This window comes from Schistocerca americana, chromosome 1 (genome assembly GCF_021461395.2).
Source record: "Schistocerca americana isolate TAMUIC-IGC-003095 chromosome 1, iqSchAmer2.1, whole genome shotgun sequence".
Lineage (NCBI taxonomy): Eukaryota > Metazoa > Arthropoda > Insecta > Orthoptera > Acrididae > Schistocerca > Schistocerca americana.
In genome coordinates, this window is record NC_060119.1 from 442520923 (window position 1) to 442544249 (window position 23327).

At 42.0% G+C, this 23327-nt stretch overlaps 1 protein-coding gene across 2 annotated transcripts in view; it reads left to right on the forward strand.

Moving 5' to 3' along the window:
* Positions 1-23327, forward strand: part of LOC124602995 (nodal modulator 3) — a 154289-nt gene that overhangs the window by 16025 nt on the left and 114937 nt on the right. For both annotated transcript variants that reach the window (XM_047136362.1, XM_047136363.1), the window contains 3 exons: positions 2613-2712; positions 2787-2915; positions 3027-3359. In XM_047136362.1, coding sequence (XP_046992318.1) covers positions 2613-2712; positions 2787-2915; positions 3027-3359 — 562 coding nt within the window. The remainder of the gene's footprint in view (positions 1-2612; positions 2713-2786; positions 2916-3026; positions 3360-23327) is intronic.

Genomic DNA, 23327 nt, shown 5'->3' on the forward strand with positions numbered 1-23327 from the left:
ATGGAGTTCGGCAGTGGCAAAGCCATGACACAATGGTTTTACCCTTGTGCAAGAAACCTCAAAACCTAGGTATTCAATTGATGGCTGGAAAATTGGGATTTGACAAGATTGCACTTGAAATCCACAAACTGCAATACAAAACAACTGTTGGTGATTGCTAAGGTGGCCTTCGGTGGAAGAACCCGAAACAACAATATTGTTGAGGTAATTGGTGCAGCTGGGTACAGAGGCTGTCAACTGTTCTAAAAATATTAAAAAAATTGCAGGCATGCTAGTGGCACCAGAATCCAAGCCTTGATATTGGTATAGACTGAAAGCTGTATTGATAATGAGGAGGCACCTAGTGGAGGTACGCTTCCAAAAAATCAATCTTGGAAAACTACTGGCTGCCTAATAATTTTGCGAGTAACTCATCAGGGTGGGGCAAAGGGTATGTATCTATCACAGACTGTGCATTAATCATGACACTGAAGTCGCCACAACGGCAAAGCTTAGCCATTGGCTTCGTAATGATGACTAGTGGTGTAGCCCATTCACTGGAAGAAATTGACTGAATGACATTGAGCAACGTTAACGGTCTAATTTGACCTTGACAACGTAGCGCAATGCGATAGGCACCTACCCGCCCAGAAAAAACAAGGGCAGGCGAGCTCTTTCATGGTAATGTGGGCTGAAAACCGATAGCACAGCTGAGCCCAGGGCAAAACTGTGACAGAAACTCAGAGCGGAGGGACTCCAGTTGCTGATGTGGAACTTGATCTGACGCACAATTTACCACTATGGCAATGTAGAAACCAATAGCATTAAACACATATAACCGAAACAGGTCTGAGTTACACACCGATGCAGTGCAGTCTTTCTTTCAACACTTGTTGCAAACAGCCCAATGTTTAGGGCATGTAGCATGTTCGTGTTCGACAAAGCAGTACAGGCAAGACAGAAGAGGGGCATGGAGCTGCTGTTGTGATGCAGCCTATTCTGCTGTGTCCATCTTAGGTCATACTGCAGTAAAGGCTACCCCATCATCCTGAATACTTGTAGCTTGCCTAACGTGGGTTGACTGAACAACATCCGATACCTCCCCCCACACAACAGTCTGATCATCTGCAGCTTGTGACACTTCAAAGGACTGTACTATATTGAGCACATCCGTAAGCGTCAGATTCTCACATTGAAGTGCTGTTTCTCGAACTTCTTTATCCAGGGTGAGATGAGTAATATCATGCACCATGTGATAAGTGTAGGATTCATGATGGCTATTAGTGACAAATTTATAATGACAGTTCAACCCGTGTAATTCTGTAGCCCAGGCTAGATTGATGTGGTTGTTTCTGACAATAGTAAAACTCTACACTCATTGCTGTGACATGCCTTCTGTCACAGCAACAGGTTGAGAGAAGCTCACACATTTCATCAAATGATAAGCTGGCTAGTTCTCGCAAAAGTGAAAGTAGGCCCAACAACTGACACATGTGTGACAAAAGCCAGGAAAGAAAGAAAGCCTCACACAAGTCTGCATCGCCCATGCAAAAAAACCTAGAAATGTTGGCGTAACTGTGTCTTATTGGAGTCTCAGTCTTCAGCCAATTCATCATTTGCTAGAATGGACAATGGTTGCACTGATGGAAGAGTAACCCGTCACCAACACACAGATGCCACTTGATGGAGAGCGGTGGTGAGAGCTTGCTGTTGTTCCGCAAATGCTTGCTGCTGGGCAGTGAGGCATTGGAGTATTTCATCCAATGATATGTTTGTCAGCTGGCTTAGCACTGACACTAATAAGCAGAGAAAACCTAACCCACACTCGTCACCAAGTTTGTTATAGCAGTAAAAAACATGATTTATGGAACATATTGCTTTATTGAATCAACATAGGATACAATGAAGTCCGGTTGCATGTAGCACTGAACACACTGAATGGACAACAATAATACAGGTTACAGAATAGGCCTAGCACTCACTTAAACAATACTGTTTCTTTGATGGATCACCAGAGCACACCAGGGGACTGACGCAGGTGGCCCCTATAAGTGGGCCTGTGAACTGTATGGACACGTGATCTCTGAAATTGCGCAAGTCATGAGTGAGGGTACATAATACTGCCCTGTCTATCCTCACTAAGGTGTAGTAATTTTTTCTAATTATGTTGACTGGAATTACTTTTGTTCATTTCTAAGGCTCCTGAATGGCATTATTCTCAGCTTTACAAGCTTATTGAAATTTCTGAATCGTGTATTTCACTTACACAATCAGATATAACTGTGAAACAAGGCAGTACAGATGTCTTCCAGTAAAAAAGTACATTTCTAAATTAGTTTTTGTTTCATATTTCCTGCTTATCTTGAATACAAAGGAAACTTATGTTTGTTGCATTATTTAAATGTGATTTATTGTTCTATATTGGGTTAAAACACACATTTTTCTTTTCTCTTTCAGAAATTACATTATTATCATTTTATGTTTTATTTGATGTGTCAAGCAATTATCAACCAAAACCTAGAAGTGTAAAGCAGTGATTATTTTGTGCCAAATTAGAGTCTGCTTGGTACATTGATCGTATGGCAGTGTTGTGTGTAATAACTTCAAATACACTTCATTTCTTTTCTTTTCAGGTACACAAAACAGGGAAGTCTGAAAGATCAGACAGATTGTGCACCAAATAATGGTTATTATTTCCTACCACTGTATGACAAAGGAGAATATGTCCTTAAAGTAATGAACTATCTTTCTTCAGTTTACTATTTTTATCAGTGAATAATTGCTGCTACTAACAGAAACTTTTTCAGATACATCCACCAGCAGGTTGGACATTTGAACCAGAAGTAGTTTCATTGAATGTGGATGGAACAACAGATGCCTGCAGCAAGGGGCAAGATATCAATTTTATATTTAAAGGGTTTGCAATATCAGGCAAGGTATGCTATTTATTATTTGCAAAACAGTTGGAAATCAGACCACATTATTTTTGACTGTTATTAGTGTAAATATTTAATTTAATTTGTATTTTGACTTGGTTTTAATTTCAGGTTGTCAGTGCAGGTGCTCGCCAAGGTCCCAAGGGAGTGAAAGTTGCACTTTCACTCGAGGGACAGTCTGCTGCTCCTCATTTGTATGAAACAAGTACAGGTGATGATGGTAGTTTCCAGTTTACTCCAGTTCTTCCAGGCCAGTACATTATAAAGGCCTCACACCCAAAATGGAAAATGGTGCAAGACATTGTACAAGTTCAAGTTACCAAGGGAAATGCAGATGTTGGTGACAGAAGTCTTGTTGTAGCGGGATATGATGTCTCTGGTTCCGTCACGAGTGACGATGAACCAATTAAAGGAGTTAGCTTTGTTCTGTTTCACACAGAAGAGGTAAATCTGAATTGTAATTTAAGCAGCAAATTTTTGAAAATTAAAACTTGATATAGAAATAAAGGTGAAATGAGAATGAGACCAAAAGGAGCACTCAGAAGTACATACTTTGGAAGAAAATCTGCCCTGAATGAAAAGCAAAATTGGTTAGTGAAAAGACGGAATTAATTTAAAATGAGCTTATTTTACACAAAGGAAGTTTTGCCTTATCCTCATATTGATTTCTATTTACTGTAGAAACAATTTGTCCTTCTCTTCAGTATCTAGGTGCAAATTTTACTTTTCAGCAGATGTTCAGGGTGATGCATCTTTTCCCTGTTACTTCTTTCTACTGCCTGCCTTGCTGACTGTGTTTTCCATCAAAAGTATATTTCCAGTCATAAATACATTAAATTCACACTCATTTGATCTATGACAAAATTAGTGGCGAAGTGAGAAATAAATATTGATACATCATCGTCATAAACATCATCGTCATCATCATAATCATCATCTTCATCTTCTTCTGAAACATCCAAGTCCGAGTTGGGTCTGTTTGTGTAGAATATGTCTTTCTGTCCTCCGTGTTTCTCTCTCCACCCTGTCCCAGTCTTCTCCTCTCTTTGTCACACAGTCCTTCACTCTAACGGTCCATATGTCTCTCGGTCTTCTTCTCAGTCTCTTGCCTCCTATTATCATGTCAAGGGACTGTCTCAGTATCCTGCCAACTCCCATTCTTTTAACATGCCCGCACCATCTTAATCTTTTCTGTAGTCTCCTGTATGGGATTCTCTTTCACTATTTCCTTCACGGACTCATTCCTTATTCTATCCTTTCTAGTAATTCCTATGAGTGATGGGGTGTAACACACTCAGTACAACATTTGCTAACTTTTTGATGGTACATCTTTCTCAGACCAGGCTTCTTACATTCTATAGGAATCCACAGGCTTGCCGTCTCCTTTTATTTGCATCCTTGTCTTCTATTATGCTTCCCAGGTACCTGAAGTTTCCCATTTTTATTAATACTTGCCCTCTAATACTTAAATTCACTGCTGCTGTCCCCATATTACATATTGTCACAATCACTTTACACTTCTTTGCATTAATTTCAATCCATAATGTCCCACCACCTCCTCCCATACATGTAATGTTTCTCATACCTTTCCTTCTCCATATCCCCACACTTACATTATGTGATCAAAAGTATCTGGACACCTGGCTGAAAATGACTTAAAAGTTCGCGGCACCCTCCATCGGTAATTTTGGAATTCAATATGGTGTTGGCCTGCCCTTATCCTTGATGACAGCTTCCACTCTTGCAAACATATGTTCAGTCAGGTGCTGGAAGGTTTCTTGGGGAATGGCAGCCCATTCTTCACAGAGTGCTGCACTGAGGAGAGGTATTGATGTCAGTCAGTGAAGCCTGGCCCGAAGTCAGCGTTCCAAAACATCCCAAAGGTGTTCTCATATAACCACTCCACCACAGGCCATGCATTATGAACAGGTGCTCAATCGTGTTGAAAAATGCAGTAGCCATCCCCGAATTGTCCTTCAACAGTGGGAAGCAAGAAGGTGCTTAAAACATCCGTGTAGGCCTGTGCTGTGATTGTGCCACTCAAAACAACAAGGAGTGCAAGCCCCCTCCATGAAAAACACGACCACTTCATAACACTATCGCCTCTGAATTTTACTGTTGGTACTACACACACTAGCAGATGACATTCACTGGGCATTCGCCATACCCACACCCTGCCATTGGATCGCCACATTGTGTACCGTGGTTCGTCACTCCACATGTTTTTCCACTGTTCAGTCGTCCAATGATTATGCTCTTTACACCAAGCAAGGCATGGTTTGGCATTTACTGCCATGATGTGTGGCTTATGAGCAACCGGTCGATCATGAAATACAAGTTTTCTCACCTCCCGCGTAACTGTCATAGTACTTGCAGTGGATCCTGATGCAGTTTGGAATTCCTGTGTGATGGTCTGGATAGATGTCTGCCTATTACACATTACAACCTCCTTCAATTGCCTGCGGTCTCTTGTCAGTCAACAGACGAGGTCGGTGTGTGTACACTTTTGTGCTGTATGTGTCTCTTTATGTTTCCACTTCACTGTCACGTTGGAAACAGTAGACCTAGGGATGTTTAAGATTGTGGAAATCTCACTTACAGACGTATAACACAAGTGACACCCAATCACCTGACCACGTTCGAAGTTCATGAGTTCCGCAGAGCACTCTAGTCCACTCTCGCACGATGCCTAATGACTACTGAGGTCGCTAATGGAGTACCTAGCAGTAGGTGGCAGCACAATGTACCTAATATGATAAAGTATGTTTTTGGAGATGTTCAGATACTTTTGATCACTTAGTGTGTAAGTCATCTGCAAATGCCATTTTTTCATATTTTCATCTCCTAATCGCACTACCAGGCCTCTCATTATCCCATCCATAATGGTGATGAAAAGTAGAAGAGTGGATAGTGCACCCCCTTGCTTCAGTCTGTTTTTATGTTCAAACCATTTGATGTTCTCTCCTCCTACTTTTACGCACCTCACACTTCCTTGATGCATTTCCTTTATTCTTTCCATAGTTGGGCCTCAAATTCGTATTTTCTGAAGTGATTTCCGTATCTTGCTTCTTTTCACATTGTCATGTGCCTACTCAGTGTCTAGGAACACTATTACTAAACTTTTGCCATATTCTTAGTTTATCTCTTGTAGCTGCCTTACACTACAAATTAGATCCACTGCAGATTTTTCTTGTTGGAGTCTTATTGTTCCTCTCTCCACTCCTCCTGCAACTTTTCCTTACTCTCTTTTTCCAGAATCTTCTTAAATACTGGCAGCATGACACATGAAAGTAACTCTCCTATAAGTTTCATGTAGTTTGTTGCAGCCCTTCTTAAAAATTGACACTATAATTTCATTTTTCCAGTCATCAGGTGTCCTATTCCTATCGTTCCATTCTGTTCTCATGACCTAATAGAGCCACTGCACTCCCACAATGTCACTGGTCTCACTACATATGGTCCACGTACTTCTCCTTTCATGGTCTTTATTGCTTCTTTCCAGCTTGGCTCCATCTCATTATCCTCTACATTCCCTGGCTTCTCGTTTCCCTCATCAATATTACCGTTGGGACTTAGTAACTCATCAAAATGTCCTTCTCACATCTCCTCAATTTCCTTTGATTCTTTATTGATCATTCCGACATTTTCCATCATGCCAGAAATCCAGATGATGGGTCTGCGCCCTCTGAATGATCATAATACTACATATTATTACTTATCCATGGCTTTGGTCATCCACTTACCTTGGGAGTGATGTGCTCCAAATATTTTTCCTTTTCTCAGGATTAAATAGCAAGAGGGTCACCATAGTTAAGATCCCTACTATCTGCCATAGTTCTGTATAAGGAAGTCATAGCTTCTTAGTTCCATATTTTGTTCCATTACTGGTCACCTAGTTGGTAGGGGTTTGATAGTTGAGTTCTGTTACAGTTTTGCCTCTCTTGTTGCTGCACTTTGTGGATGTTGTTCCTTGCCCTTCTCCATTGAGTAACCATTTGGTGGGGTTTTATCTTCTCTGGCAACATAGACCACAAGTTACTCAGTGGTGTTGTAGCCCTGTACCCTAGGAACAACTCTGCGAGGATGGCCCAGTGACTCCCACATTCCACAGTGTTGAAGGTCAGCAAGAACTATGGTAGATATTGGTCCCAACCATACTGATCTTTGCTGTTGCAAGCTTTTAATGCTGAATGGAAGTTTTTATCAACCCTTTCCACATATGAGGTGTTTGGGTAGTACGGAGTTGTTGCACCGTGCCTAGGTTTATACAAAAATTTGTATTTAAATGCTTTCGAAGCAAAACATGAGTCATTGTCCATAACTGGTGTTATGTAGGGCCGTATGTGGCAAATATTTTCTTCAGTGTGTATATAACTGATTTGGTGCTAACTGTCCTCAGGGACAAGAACCACATGGAATTGAAAGTGTGTCTACTCAAACCAAGACGTAACAATTCCCTTCCTTAGATTTAGGTAAAAGTTCTACAAAATCGACATAAAGCTTATCAAACACATTTTCAGCAGGTTTAGATGGTAGCAACCTATTTTATTGTTCTGTGCTGGCTTGCTTTCTGCATGTGTCCTACACACTCAAATTCTGGTCTTAATGTTGGTATCTGTATTGTACCATACAAAGTTATGGATTTTATTTTTAGTCTTAAATATTCCTAAGTGGCATCCTACTTGGGCTTGTGGACTTTGTGTGGTACTAATTCGTGTAGCTCTCCTGTATTGGTCTTCTTGCTATAGTGTGCAGTACAACACAACATTCGCTGTTTCATTCATTATGGTGTAATATTTTCTCCCTTTTGTAGTCTTTCTGTGATATCATAAATGTAGCTATTGTTATCCTAATATTCTCCTTTGAATAGTTGTCGTTTATCCATGAGAATTACGTTAATGGTGTGTGGCAGTTGTTCCAGTTCCCCCAAGTCAGTTTCGAATATGTTACTCAAGGTATCGGCATTTACATTATCGTTTCACATTATGTTAGCTACCTCAAAATTGAAGGCTAATATCGTCATAGCCCATTTGGGAACGTGCCCAGTTTTTCGTAGCTTCCCCAGTACTCAATCCAATGCTTTATCATCAATCTTTAAGTGGAAGTGTGTGTGCTCCAAATAAAATCTGAACTTTTCTAAGCCAAAGAGAACTGCTAATGGTTCGATTTCATACAATGGACATTTCTTCCTCAATTCATTGATAGTTCTCAATGCATGCGCTATAGGTTATCATCATTCCTCCCCTTCTTGTAACATCACTGCCCTTACCGCCAGCATGGAAGCTTCTGTCTGCAGTACAAATTGTTTGGTGAAATCAGGCATTGTCAACATGAGAGCTGTGCTTGGCACATGTTTTAAGGCCTTGAAGGCTTCTTGTCGTGCTTTTGTTCATTTTCCTCAATTCACTGAGTGGTCGGCTCCTTGTGCAAATCTGCAGTTGAATCTCTTAAAGAAATTCACCTTTCTTATGAATTTGGTTATTCCTTTTCTGTTTGGTTCTACCCTTCCCGGGCCAATGATCACTTCTTCCAGTGCTACCACATGACCTAAAAACTGTATTGCAGCACAGGTTACATTATTTTCTCCAGATTAACCATAAGTTCTGCCTTTCTAAGACACATGAACACTTCGGCTAATGTCAACAATGTTTGTCCATATTCTTGCTGTAAATTATGAGGTCATCCAAATAATTATACATGTACACACACACAATATCAGAAAATATTTGATCTATAAACTGCAAAATAAACTCAAAGGAACACTATTAAATTCATAAATATTCCAGTCTGAAGTAAATGTTGCTAGTGATCTAGATTTTTTGGCCAAGGGTATCTGATTATAATCTTCGTGTAGTTCAAGGGTAGGGAAGATCTTTGCTTCCTTGAATCACTCAAAACTTAAATTTAAATGAGGTAGAGGCACCAACCATAGAATGATCTTTTTGTTTAACTCTCTGTAATCTAATACTGGTCCGTGCTCCCCATTGGATTTTGTTACAGTGAAAATAGGTGCCACATGTTGAGACTTCCCGTTGGAGATATTATCCTTTTTATGTAACATGTCCTCTATTAGTTCTTGCAGAATTTTTATCCCAGGGGGTGAGTCGATAACGTAGCTTGCACACCAGAATAATATCTGTAAATTATATCATGTATTCCACTAATGATCTCCTCCCCACCACAGAAGTCCATACATCCCTAAACTTCTGGCAAATAGTCTTAATTTGTTGCTTGTCTTCCTTGCCAGGATCACTTAATAGACCATGACTACATTTAACTGACTGCCAATTTGAGCTACTTGTTACCTGTTATTCCTACATATTATGTTAGGTTCGCCCTTATAAATACATTGTCATGTTTTAATATAAAGTAAAATCTTTTTCCTGCCCAATCCAAAATCAACCCTACCTTCACAATAAAATCAGATCCTGTTATACATGGGATAGCCAAGCTTGATATTATTTTTACCTCAAAATTCCACTCTGATTTTAGCAAAATCTTCTCCGATCATTCCTATCGTGGTATTGTTCGCAGCCATATATTTCTCCTGTCCCTCTGTAATGGTAGGCCATTTACAATGGGCCTAGTGTTGCATGATCCATTACTGAGCAGTCACATTCTTGAATCTAATAATGCATGAACGGGTTCCTCATTAATCAGAATACAAATAAAATGTAACTTACTTGCATCTCTAGGGGTAATTACTTGAATTCAAGGTTTCAGGAGATGCCCTCGTGTTTTGTCTTTTATTATAGGGTTTCCACACCTTAATAAATCCTTCTTTTACAGAATTTTGTTGCTTGTACAATTTTGTTTAAAGTGCCCTTCCTTTCCACAACACCAGCATTGTGTGGCTGTGCCCCATTGTTATTTTAATTCCGACTGCCGTTGCCTCTTCATACATTCACAGTTCTGAGCAATATGGCTGCTCTGACTGCACACTGTGTTTTGTTCGTCACACCATTCTTCCACTTATTGTAGTACCTGTATGTACTGTAAAACCATATTCAATTCATCAAAACTACAGGTCATTGACAAAAGGTGGCTCTGTGTCTGTCCCTATGGTTCAACACACCTAATTATGGTGCACAATGTGTAACCCCATGTATGCTATCTATAATATTCTAGACATTTTTCATATTTTGTGAACGTAACTTCTAATGCTTTCTGACCAGCACTGTTCCCTTCTATATGGTGAGTGCCCTGGGTGGTATTCTGCTCTTACAAATCGTCCATTGAAACTCAACAATGCCCTTTTTATGCTCTACTACTTTTATGAACCATTCCACTAACGGCCTCCTTACTGTACTTCTCAATATTTGTAACATGTTTATGCTCTGCTAAGCCCATTCCTTTTATTTGAACTTGTAAATCTGATACTACTTCCAAAAATTGCACTACTTCTACTGAATCCACTGACAGAGCTTTACATCTATTTATATATACTTCTAAGAGATGGATAGTTTAGCAAACATACAACCCACTTCTCTCTGATGCATATCCAATCACCCCACCTCCCGTTACATCTCTCTGTTTCCTTTGTCGAAGCCGCCTCTCATTAATTTCCTGATCACTTTTGTTATCTGTCCTGCTTGCATATGAATATTACTATCACTATTGCTATTAATGTTGTCATCATTCTGTATTTTCTTAGCTAAATAGGAATTTAACCATTTTGTAATTTGTAAACTGTTTAATTGTGACTCATGAAAGTCACCAACCCCCGCACACACTAAGTCATTCAATCTACCTTTATAAGATTCATCCACACCTGCAATTACCGTATCTGACTACTAGTGGGATTCGATACTTGAAACAATTTCTGTTATCTAACATATCACTAGTGCCATGTGAATAAAAGTGACAGCAGAACTTACCTTTTGGTCTCCAAACTTAATGGTAACCGGTTTATTCATATTTTCACATAATGTCTGAATTAATTCTTTCTTGCAGCCCTAAGATCCGTACTTCTCCACTGTATTTCATCTCTGAGCTCATCTTTCTGTAGATAGGCCAGGTCCTTTACAACAGCAGTAGCCATGCTGAAACACAACAGAAGCAGTATGTTGTATTAAAATGTGCCACTTTGCACAATTCTGCGAGACCTTTCTGCTCTGCTGCCAATTTTTGTACCATTGGCTGGTGTGGAGCAAGCTTTGAGTTCAATAAGTGCAGAGTGACAATTTGGACAATTTATTATTTAAAAACATGTGACCAATTAAATTTCACAAATGCAATTTAATTTCACATTCCTAAAGAGTAAGCCATAATTTTTACAAGCATGATAAATCATCTGCATACATTAAAAACAGGATAGTCAAACAGAATGTTTTCTGTCCTGTCCAGCAAACAGTGGCTGGCTCATTTACAAAACAGCATACTCAGTTCCAGTGTTGCTTGGTCAGTATACAGTATACCGCAACCAGGTAGTACTCAAGTTTTTTATCATTTAGATGCCCAGAATAAGCTCATCTGCAAAGAAAATCTTATTAATGTCTTGTCATACGGTCAGTGACCACCCACATTTATAGCAAAATGGCTATAGTTTCAAGGAACTTTAAATAATCCCCCAGAATTTTTAATAGCTGCTGTCATCATAACCATGAGTACCAACTCCGGCCACAATATCTTGTAAGTAAGCAAATAGCATACAGTCTTAATCTAACACTATTGTAAAAGACTCAATAGTATTTGCAATCAAAGTAGCTTGCCCTTTTAGACACAGAAGTACTGGTAACATTCTCCTGCAATGCGTGCACTGTATTAGATTTACACATGGCATTGGCAGGCAATCTCATCAGATTACAAACTGAAACATCAAACAAGCTCAGTGTATCTTGATACAGCTGCAAGAGCTATGCAAGTTGTAGTGTTCCTATGCCTACAGAGCACAACAGTTGCGCAATGCCAGTCATCACACCCTCTCATTGCAGCAACAAAGCTCAGCGCACATTAATTCACTCCATTATTCAAGTACCCCTCCACATACTGTACGTAAACACAGGGTGGATTCTTCTCTGCATAAAACAGAAAACTAATGGTAGGTTGCTATCCTGACATAAAGTTTTATTTAACGGTGTTCATGTACCATTTCCATACAGTGTCTGACTGCATCCTTGAGTTGAGCACACTTAGTTCCTCATACAGTCCCTCAATCCTATATCATTGGTAATGTCATCATTGAGCACAAGCTGGGCGACTTTCCCTTCCAAACCACAGGAAGCAGTATTATTCAGCAGAACTCTCACCAGTTCTGCGTGGCTGTCATATTCAGGTCTGTCCTACAGGCAACTAACAACTCTTTTGCTACAAGTCCTTTCTGTTCATCTCACCCTGCCTCCGCTGCTGCTGAGTGCAGTTCTCGCCTCCGCCTCTGGGTGGTATTAGTGTTCAGCACAGATTACTTCATGCCAAAAATGTACCAACTCACGGCACATTGTGAAGGTCAGAAAGGTAATAGAATATAGCTGTGGGCAAGATATCTAGGCATCTCTTTTTTGAACTTGAGTTGTGAAAGTCATGTCCCTGCAGAGTAATCTGTTGAGGCGTTTAAAGCCTGGTGTGGGGGAAGGGGAGTAAGGCAGGGTGCTTTGTTATTTAAGAGGAGCAACTTCACTGCTAGGAAAGGGATACAGGGCTTGGGGAGAGTGCCCAGAGATTGCTCTTTGGAACTAGTTCAGTGAATTAGTTGAAGGAGAGAGAAGCCTGGAAGAGTTTATTGGTATATGTGATTAGGGATTTGGTGTTGAAACAAATTTGTTTTCCATGGATACCTAGGCATAGGGGAAGGAGCATTTGACATGTAACAGGGGGTATCTAGAAAAGAAAAGATGTATTTTCTGAGCAGCAGCTTCCTTTCTTTTTTCATAGTAGTGAAGTTCCTACCATTGAACAACTCAGATGCATCTCCCTAGAGACTCCTGACCACCCTTGCCTGGAATGCATCAGTTTATTATACTGACAGGACTTTGACTGTCTCAAATGGAGCACTAAAATAAAATTCTCTCTTCCCATTATTGTCAAACATCATCCACAATTGCCTCATGACAACATTCTTATGTTAAAAATATCCTTGTCAGAACCTGTGACATGATTCTGGCCCCAAGGTCCCAACTTCTGTAACCATTCCCATTGTAAACTCTGCTTCACTACTGGTGAAATACACAAAATTGAAGATAAGGCCACAATGCAAAATAATCTTTTATGAGGTGAAATGAATTTATTAGATGGCTTTATACATAGTAATGACCACTATTGAACTGACAGTATACATGAATGGATGCAGCCATAGGACACGGGTGAATAGTGTGCTAGGAAAAAATCTGAAAACTGTAAATTTTTAATTATATCACATTCTTTTTACACTGTCTGTTCGTCCATCTGTTAAAGACTCCTTTTTCTCAGGAATGGATAGACTTATCAAGTTGAAATTTATGTCACATACTAAGGTCTGTAGGTGCTTGGTGGTGTAATAAATGTAAGCTTCTAAGTCTTTGCAACCAAAAGACGTGGCCCTTTAGGTCACGTATTTTATTACATGCAAACTCATGTATCAAAACCTACATTGTACTTCCTGCTGGCCTAGAATCATGAAATTTGCCAAGAAGCAAGGCTCCATAGTACAACCAAAGGAAAAAATCGGAAAACTGTACATTTGTAATTATATCAAATGAAAAGAAATTGGCATTTGTTATCAGAATGTCTATCTGTCTAAGCGTTAAGACCCCTTTTTCCAAGAAAGGGTAGATGTATCAAGTTGAAATTTATTTCACATACTAAAGTCTATATGCTACCTTGGCAGTATAACAAATGTTAGCTTCTAAGTCAGTGCAATCAGTGTCACATATTTTACTACTCGCACACTCACTCATTAGAACATATAGGGTACTTCCCATTGACCTAGAATCATGAAATTTGGCTGTAAGCAAGGTTTCATAGTAGAAGTAAAGGAAAAAAAATGAAAATTGTTGATTTTTAATTACAGCACATGAAAAAATGTTTCTTCTGTCCTTTATTATCCAATGTCAAACTTGAAATTAAAACAATCAGTAGTTCTGTATTCAGGCTGTCTGGGCTGGATTGTTGAAAGTCAAATATCAGTCAAGGAATGACTTTATTGCTCATATGAAGCATTTAGCAATTTATCCATCATCAGATATCTAGGAGCAATTATGCACATAGATAAGGCATTTCAAGTTGAATGTGAAACACACTTTCACAGACTACACTCCTGGATATGTGATGATGGATAAATTCTGGAATGTGTCATATAAACAATTAAGTCATTACTTGCCTGATCTTTGACCTTTACCATCGTGACTCAGTAAGCCTGAATAGAGAACTACTGTTTATTATGATGATGGTCGCCTGACTCCTGCATGACTTTGTCACATTTATATTGTTGTTGTTGTTGTTGTTGTTGTGGTGGTGGTATTCAGTCCAGAAACTGGTTTGATGCAGCTCTCCATGCTATTGTATCCTTTGCAGGCCTTTTCATCTCCGAGTAACTATTGCAGCCTACATCCTTCCGAATCTGCATAGTGTATTCATCTCTTGGTCTCCCTCTATGATTTTTACCTACCATGCTTCCCTCCAGTGCCAAATTGGTGATCCCTTGATGCCTCAGAACATGTCCTACCAACCGATCCCTTCTTCTAGTCGAAGTTGTGCCACAAATTTCTCTTCTCCCCAATTCTGTTCAGTACCTCCTCATTGGTTAGGTGATCTACCCGTCTAATCTTCAGTATTCGTCTGTAGCACCCAGCATTCATCTGTAGCACCATGTATCGAAAGCTTGTATTTTCTTCTTGTCTAAACTACCATCCATGTTTCACTTCCATACATAGCTACACTCCACACAAATACTTTCAGAAAGGACTTCTTGACACTTAAATCTGTACTCGATGTTAACAAATTTCTCTTCTTCAGAAAAGCTTTCCTTGCCATAGCCAGTCTACATTTTATATCGTCTATATACCCCCTTGCGGGTCCAGGGGTCAGAATAGGCCCAAGGTATTCCTGCCTGTCTTAAGAGGTGACGAAAAGGTGTCTCTCACTTTTTTGCCCTATGAGTTCAGCTTCCATTCTATGGTTTGACCTGCCACTTTCAAAATTCTACAGAAGTGCGGGCCATATGGGGAAGGACGCCTTACGTGGTGCACTAGTGCCCTTAGATTTGATCTCCTGAATCTCTTGTCATGGCTTTGCATCTCCACCTGTGGTTCAACTATTTGGACAAGGACACTTTACACGGTATGTCATCTTCTTCTATTGCCTCCTGTCTTCTTTCTCTGCCATGACAATATTGGATTTCTCTGCACCCAATATCCAACATGTTAGCATGTCCGTTGTGGAGGGGCCATCATGTACCCATTTGGTGGTAGCCCCTTGACAACACAGGGATCGCCCTGCTGATGCCTGAGCTGTAAACTCCCCACATATGCCAAGGAGTAGATGCCTGTCTTCCTGGGGCATGAGGACTCCCAGCAACGGCCATCGTGGCAGTTGGCCTTTGCTGTGGTTGGGTGGCGCTCATGGGTAGAGCCCCTGATTGGAGTGGGTGGCATCAGAGCGGGTGATCCACAGTGAAGTGGACTTAGTCATCTCTTGCTGGTGACCGTACGGCACCAGCAGTCTAAGAAGGGCAAAACAGAATACAAAGTCAACAGGTATGACCCTAAATCATTTCCCTTCCTCACTACAGCATGGGAGGAACGTAGAGCTACAGAACAGAGATAACCTTATTCGCCTTGGTTTTTAGTCTGTAGCGGAACTGATGGGGACTCTTTTCTACCGACAAAGCCTCAATTTTCTGTTGAACACCTTGAGGATAAGTTTGGAGAAGTGACAGCGCCGTCCAAGATGCGAAAAGGCACAGTTTTGATTCAGACAGCATCCCCAGCCCAATCCCAAGTGTTACTTGCCTGTGACAAGCTGGATGATATTCCTGTTTGCATCACTCTCCATAAAAGCTTCACCATGGACCAGGAGATTATTTTCCATGGTGACCTCCTCTTGCAGTATGATGACGAGCTCCGTGGCAGTTTAGAAAGGCGGGGTGTTTATTTCATCTGGCGCGTATACAGAGGACCCAAAGACAACAGGGTTGCTACCAGTGTGCCTTCATCTTGGTCTTTGAGGGTGATTCATTACCTGAAAAAGTCAAGGCGATGGTTTTACACTGTGACATTAAACCATACGTCCCTCCCCCTATGCAGTGCTTTAAGTGCTAGAAGTTTGGGCACGTCTTTCTGGTGCACTTCCAGCGCCAAATGTCGAGACTGCAAACATCCACTGCACCCATATACTCCATGTGTGCAACCTCCCACTTGCATCAACTGTGGAGAGCACCACTCCCCCTGCTCGCCAGACTGCCCAGTACTCCAAAAGGAATGGAAAAGACCCTGGATTGGTTGACTTACACAGACGCTAAACGTAAATTCGAAAGATTACACCCCATTCGGTTGAAGTTGACATAAGCTGCAGCTACATCACCATCACCATCGCCATCTCAAGTGCCAGTGGTTCCTCACTCTGTGCCACGAACAGCCAGCCCTCCAGGTCACCAGAATACATCTGCCCCCTTGGTGGTAGGGGACAAATCTTCCTCTGTTGCTCCCAAAGCACCTACTTCGGGAGCAAGGCCCCGCCCCCAAATGCAGGGGACATCGGTCCCCTCCCCCACTGCCGGAGAAGCAACAGCCTCCTCTGCCTCCTCTCATGTGGAAGGGGTCCCTTGTGGCCCTCTCTTCAAGGTCTCCACTAATGCCATGGTGGACACTCACTAGTGGCTAAAGGAGCCAAAAGATGCTGAACGAAGAGCTTCACGGTATTCCTCCATGCCTGCAGCTGCTTCAGAGAAATCTTCCCAGCAAGCTCCTAAAGAGAAGCGAGATAGCAAGCAAGCTATGAGATAGCAAGCAAAGTAAGAAGTACTCTGCTAATAAACAGGACCTTCTGTTGGCCCCAACACTACCACTCCCTATCAATTCTGCATCTGAGGATGCAGTGGAGTTCGTAGCGTCCCCTGCGGACCTGGCTCTCACTGATGCTTCATCCACCATAGAAATGGCTACAGATACTCAGTCGGAGGCAGCAGGTGACCCTGAGGCATAACCTGCATCCTTGTGTGCTTCATGCCTTCCCAACCTCACGATATCATCATCTTCCAGTGGAATTGCAGTGGTTTTTTCCACCACCTGGCTGAGCTACGGCAACTGTTAAGCTTTACACCTGCTTTCTGCATTGCCCTCCAGTAAACCTGGTTCTCGACATTGCAGACCCCTGCCCTCTATGGCTATAAGGGATATTACAGGAACCATAGCAACTATAATAGAGTGTCAGTTGGAGTTTGCATCTATGTCCTGAACTCAGTATTTGGTGAACCTGTGCCCCTTCAAACCCCCTCTTGAAGCTGTAGCTGTTAGGATAAGGGCAACGCAGGAAATAACTGTTTGCAGCGAATATCTTCCTCCAGATGGTGCAGTACCCCTGAATGCATTGGCTGCACTGATTGATAAATTCCCTGAACCTTTCCTACTTTTGGGAGATTTTAATGCTCATAACCGCTTGTGGGGTGGCATAGTTCTCACTGGCCGAGGCAGAGATGTCAAAAATTTACTGTCACAACTTGACTTCTGCCTCTTAGATACTGGGACCGCCACACATTTCAGTGTGGCTCAATGTAGTTACTCGGCCATTGATTTATCAATTTGCAGCTCAGGACTTCTCCCATCTATCCACTGGAGAGCACACGACGACGCATGTGGTAGTGAGCACTTCCCCATCTTCCTGTCACTGCCCCAGCATCAGGCCCACAGACGCCTGCTCAGATGTACTTTAAATAAGGCAGACTGGGAAGCTTTCACCTCTGTTGTCACCGTTGAATCTCCCCCACATGGTAACATCAATGTGGTGGTTGAGCAGGTAACTACAAAGATCGTTTCTGTGGCAGAAAATGCAATCCCTCGTTGTTTAGGGTGCCCCTGGTGAAAGACAGTCCCTTGGTGGTCGCCGGAAGTCGCTGAGGCAATTAAGGAGCATCGGCGAGCTTTACAGTGGCATAAGCAGCACCCTTCCTTGGAGCACCTCATAGCCTTTAAATGGCTCCGTGCCCATGTTTGCCAGCTTATCAAAAGGTGGAAACAGGAGTGTCGGGAGAAGTACATGTCGACCATTGGGTGCCATCTGCATCCTTCCCATGTCTGAGCAGTGAGCAAGTGAGTTTTTGGGGACCAGACCCCAACAGGTGTTCCTGGTGTTAACATAAATTGTATGCTATCTACCGATGCAAACACGATTGCCGAGCGCTTTACTTGTGCCTCTGCATCGGAGAATTACCCCCCAGCCTTTCGCAGTCTCAAACGATGGATGGAAGAGAAAGTCCTCTCGTTCACTACATGCCGCAGTGAACCCTATAACAGCCCATTTACAGAGGGGGAGCTTCTCAGTGCCCTTGCACATTGCCCCAACACAACTTCTGGGCCCGATCGGATCCACAGTCAGGTGATTAAACAGCTCTTATCTGACTGCAAGCGACGCCTCCTCGTGATCTTCATCCAGATCTGGTGCGATGGCTTCTTTCCATCGCACTGGCAGGAGAACACCGTCATACCAGTGCTGAAACCCCACAGAAACCCGCTTGATGTGAATAGCTAACAGCCCATCAGCCTCACCAGCATTTTTTGTAAGCTGCTGGAACGTATGGCGAGCTGGCAGTTGGGTTGGGTCCTAGAGTCGCATGACCTACTGGCTCCATTTAGGGCAGCTTCCGCCAGGGTCGCTCTGCTACTGATAATCTTGTGTCCCTCAAGTCTGCCATCCGAACAGCCTTTTCCAGACATCAACACCTTGTTGCCATCTCTTTTGATTTACGAAAAGCGTATGACACCAACCTGGTGATATCATATCCTTGGCACATTATATGGGTGGGGTTATCCAAGGCCTGCTCCTGATTTTTATCCAGAATTTCCTGCTGCTTTGTACTTACTGTGTCCAAGTTGGTGCCTCCCATAGTTCCTCCCATATCCAGGAGAATGGGGTTCCACAGGGCTCTTTATTGAGTGTATCTCTATTTTTAGTGGCTGTTAACAGTCTAGTAGCAGCTGTAGGGCCGTCCATCTCACCCTCTCTGCATGCAGACGTCTTCTGCATTTCATACTGCTCCACCAGTACTGGTGTTGCTGAGTGGCACCTACAGGGAGCCATCCACAAGGCCCTCAGTTTTTGGCCGCAAAGTCATGTGTTATGTACTCCTGTCGGTGTCGTACCGTTCATCCAGAACTGGAACTTTACCTTACAGACAATCCCCTCACTGTAGTGGAGACATACTGATTTTTAGGAATGGTTTTTGATGCCCGATTGACTTGGCGTTCTCACCTTTGTCAGCTTAAGCGGAAGTCCTGGCGGCACCTCAATGCCCTCCGCTGCCTGAACAACACCAGCTGGGGTGCAGATCTCTCTACACTGCAACAGCTATGCAGAGCCCTTGTTCAGTCTCACATTGACTATGGGAGTCCGGTTTATGGTTCAGCGGTGCCCTCAGCGCTCAACCTAGTGCACCACCGTGGCATTCGCCTAGCAACGAGGGCTTTTAGGACGAGTCCGGTGACCAGCATCCTTGCGAAGGCTGGAGTTCCTCCTTTGCAGGTCAGGCATCCACAACTGCTCAGCAGTTACACTGCACACATTCACAGTTCTCCTGCACATCCAAATTACCGTGTCCTTTTCCCACCACGGCGGTTCATCTCCCACATCAGTGGTCCAGGTCAGGGCAAGCAGTTGCAATTCGCATCTGATCCCCTCTATCTGAACTGGAGTCCTTGCCTTTGCCACCTGTACTCAAGGTCCAATCATGTACACCTCTATGGTGTACACCTAGGCCATGGCTTTGCCTGGACCTTTCACATGGCCCAAAGGACTCGGTTCACCCCGCGGCTCTCTGCTGTCACTTCATCTCGATTCTTGACATGTACCGAGGCCATGAAGTGATTTACACCGATGGCTCAATGGCTGATGATCGCGTCGGCTTAATGTATGTCAATGGAGGATATATTGAACAGCATTCCTTGCTCGATGGCTGCAATGTTTTCGCTGCAGAGTTGGTGGCTATACCTCATGCTCTTGAGCACACCCATTCATGCCCTAGGGAGTCGTTTCTTCTGTGTACTGACTCCTTGAGTAGCCTACAAGCTATCGACCAGTGCTACCCTCATCATCCTTTGGTAGCGACCATCATAGGAGTCCATCTAAGCCCGGGCATGGTCCAGTCGTTCAGTGGTATTTGTGTGGACCCCAGGACGCGTTAGAATCCCAGGCAACGAACTTGCTGACAGGCTGGCCAAACAGGCTACAGGGAAACCGCTTATGGAGATGGGCATTCCAGTAACTGACCTGCATTCTTTTTTATGTCACCAGTTTTTTCAGCTTTGGGAGATGGAATGGCATACTCTCAGTACACACAACAAACTGCATGCCATGAAGGAGACTACAAATGTGTGACAGTCCTCCATGTGGGCCTCTCACAGGGACTCTGTGGTTCTCTGCTGGCTCCGCATTGACCATGCTTGGGTGACTCACAGCTACCTCCTGTGCTGTGAAGACCCGCCTCAATGTCAATGCAGCGCCAGGTTGACAGTGGCCCATATTCTGGTGCACTGTCCCACTTTGACTACCGTGTGACGAAAGCTTCAGTTACCGTACTCGTTGCCGCTAATTTTATCTAACAACACCTGATAGGCTTATTTAGTTTTACGTTTTATTCGTGAGTGGGTTTTTATCATTTGATTTAAATTTTAGCACATGTCCTTTGTCCCTCTATGTCCTCCACACTGGTGCTTTTAGAGTGGAGGTTTTAATGTTTGCAGAGTGGTTGGCTTCTTTTTATTCTCTTGGTCAGCCAGCCATGGTAATCTGTTTTGTCATTTTAATCTCTTCTACCTGTTTCTTGTGTTTCTGTAATTTTCTTCTCCCCTTTTTTCCATTTAAGTGTTTGTTGCTCTTCCGTGGTCCTTGTGGTTTTTCCTTTATCTCCATTTTATGTTGTCAGTCTTGCTTGTTTTATTTTCACCCTTGTGGCATTGTTTTGATTCGGAACAAGGGGCCAATGACCTAGCTGTTTGGTCTCTTCCCCCCCTCTTTTAAACCAACCAACCAACCGACCTCATCTCTACATCGGCCATCATTAGTTATTTTGCTTCCTGGATATCAAAACTCATTTACTACTTTAAGTGTCTTATTTCCTGATCTAACTCCCTTTTTTCTTTTATTGGTGTTCATGTTATATCCACTGTCCATTCCATTCAATTGCTCTTCCAGGTCCTTAGCTGTCTCTGACAGAATTACAATGTCATCGGCAAACCTCAAAGTTTTTATTTCTTCTCCATGGATTTTAATTCCTATTCCAAATTTTTCTTTTGTTTCCTTTACTACTTGCTCAATATACAAATTAAATAACATCAGGTATGGACTAGAACGCAGTTACATAATTAAGTTTTTAAGGAAACTTAAGTGTGCGAGTCCAATTCATACCCGGCCAGTGTTTTTTATAATTTTTTATTCATCATTTCTCCTCTTCTGGTTCCCCATTTTTACTCTTTGTTACAAGCTGTTTGCTTTATTTTTCTCCAGTTTCTACTCCTCATGATAAGACAATATATTTTTGGAGATTTTTATTTACTACATACAGTATTTACTTAATTATACTGTGTCTAGTGAATGGTCTGATTCATGTCATTTGGTAGCTTGAAAACTTGATTACTTTTATCCATGCTTTTTCATGTTCTTGTAGTAAGTTAAAGCAACTCATTGCTTTTACAACAAATAATTCCTAAATTGTACATACAGAAGTACATCCTCATAGAACGTGCTATCCATTGCAATGCTTCTTTTGTTTCCCATTTCATCAGTTCTGCTGATTTCTGTGTGCTGTTACATATTCTTCTTTCTTTAGTTTTTCATTTGTGATGAAATTTGAAAACTCATTTCTGTCTTGCTGTATTGTACCAACAACATATGTGTTCCTACTTGTTAGTTTGCCAACCAGATCTGGACAAATGATCCCATTGTCGAGGTAATTACAGTAACCTTTCCCAAGCGAATTGTTTCTAGTTTCAAAACAGTATAAGAAGCTATTTTCTCTTCGAGACAGTGGCAACCTTAATTTTTGACCATTCCTCTATAGACAATAAAGTCCCATATACATACAAAACAGCTTCAATCCGATTAGAAAATGATGCCAGAATTTATACACTTTGAAGGAATAAAATGTCTATGTCCTAGGCATCATTTGCAGACCAACTGCCAGATGCCAAACTTTCTGTTCATTCTCCAGTCTGCTGTTTTCATCATTTCAAGCAGATCTACATAGTCTTGTAGCAATCACAGCATGCAAAATGTAGGGTAGATGAAAACATCCCGATAATAGGGCCAGAGCAGGGAAGGGGCATCAAAATGAGTTAACTTTTCCAAATAGCTGGAAATGCACCATTGTCAAGCTATTGCCATAAAATGACAGCCATTCAGCAGCAAGTGCATGGAATTATGTTTAAACTAACTTGCTGCAACTGATACCTGTTGCACTACAGAGTGCAATTACTAATTGATTTAGCTCAAGATAATGGTTTCTGCTGAACAGTCAAAGTTAGGCAGGTTTACTGGATAAAGCTTAACTATTAATTCAGCTTTGCTGAGAGTGCTGTAATACCACTATTTTGTTAAGTTAATAAGCTGATGGCTGAAACATCGCTGCATTGGCAACAGATAAAGGATACAATGCAGTCCGAAGTACAGCTTTCCGATACACCCACTAACTGCAGAGGCACAAAAATGTACTCCAAATCTTCCATGTTGTATCTCACTGGTTGTTGCCTATGTTTTAGCATTCTTGGTCATTGTCATGGGCATTCAGGGTCATTTTAGCATTCTCGGTCATTCTCATGGGCATTCAGGGTTTATTGTAAGCTAGATGTCTTGCTTCTTTTGTTCTGATGAAGAATTGTTCCACATAGTCACCCTGAGTAACATCTGGTTGAAATGAGATTAATGTGTCCATATTTGTTTCGGCCTCACGACCATGAAGCAGGAAGAATGGTGTGAAGCCTGTAGTGTTTTGTCCGCTGTGTTATATGTCAAACTCATGACAGGGACTATAATATCCCAGTTTCTCTGTTCGACAACATGATACATCAATAAAAAATTTTGTAAGGCCATTTGTCTGTCATTCTGTGGGTGGTGTCACAATGTGAAATTGCCTCTGATACTGGTCTCAACTGGAAATCTTTTCCATGACCAGAGTCATGACCAGAGTTCATCACTCAGGGTGCTTCATGCTTCAACATAATGTCTTCTACAGGAAACATTGCAATTTATGGAACTTCAGAAATCAGCACAGCTTTGACAGCATAGCAGGTGCTC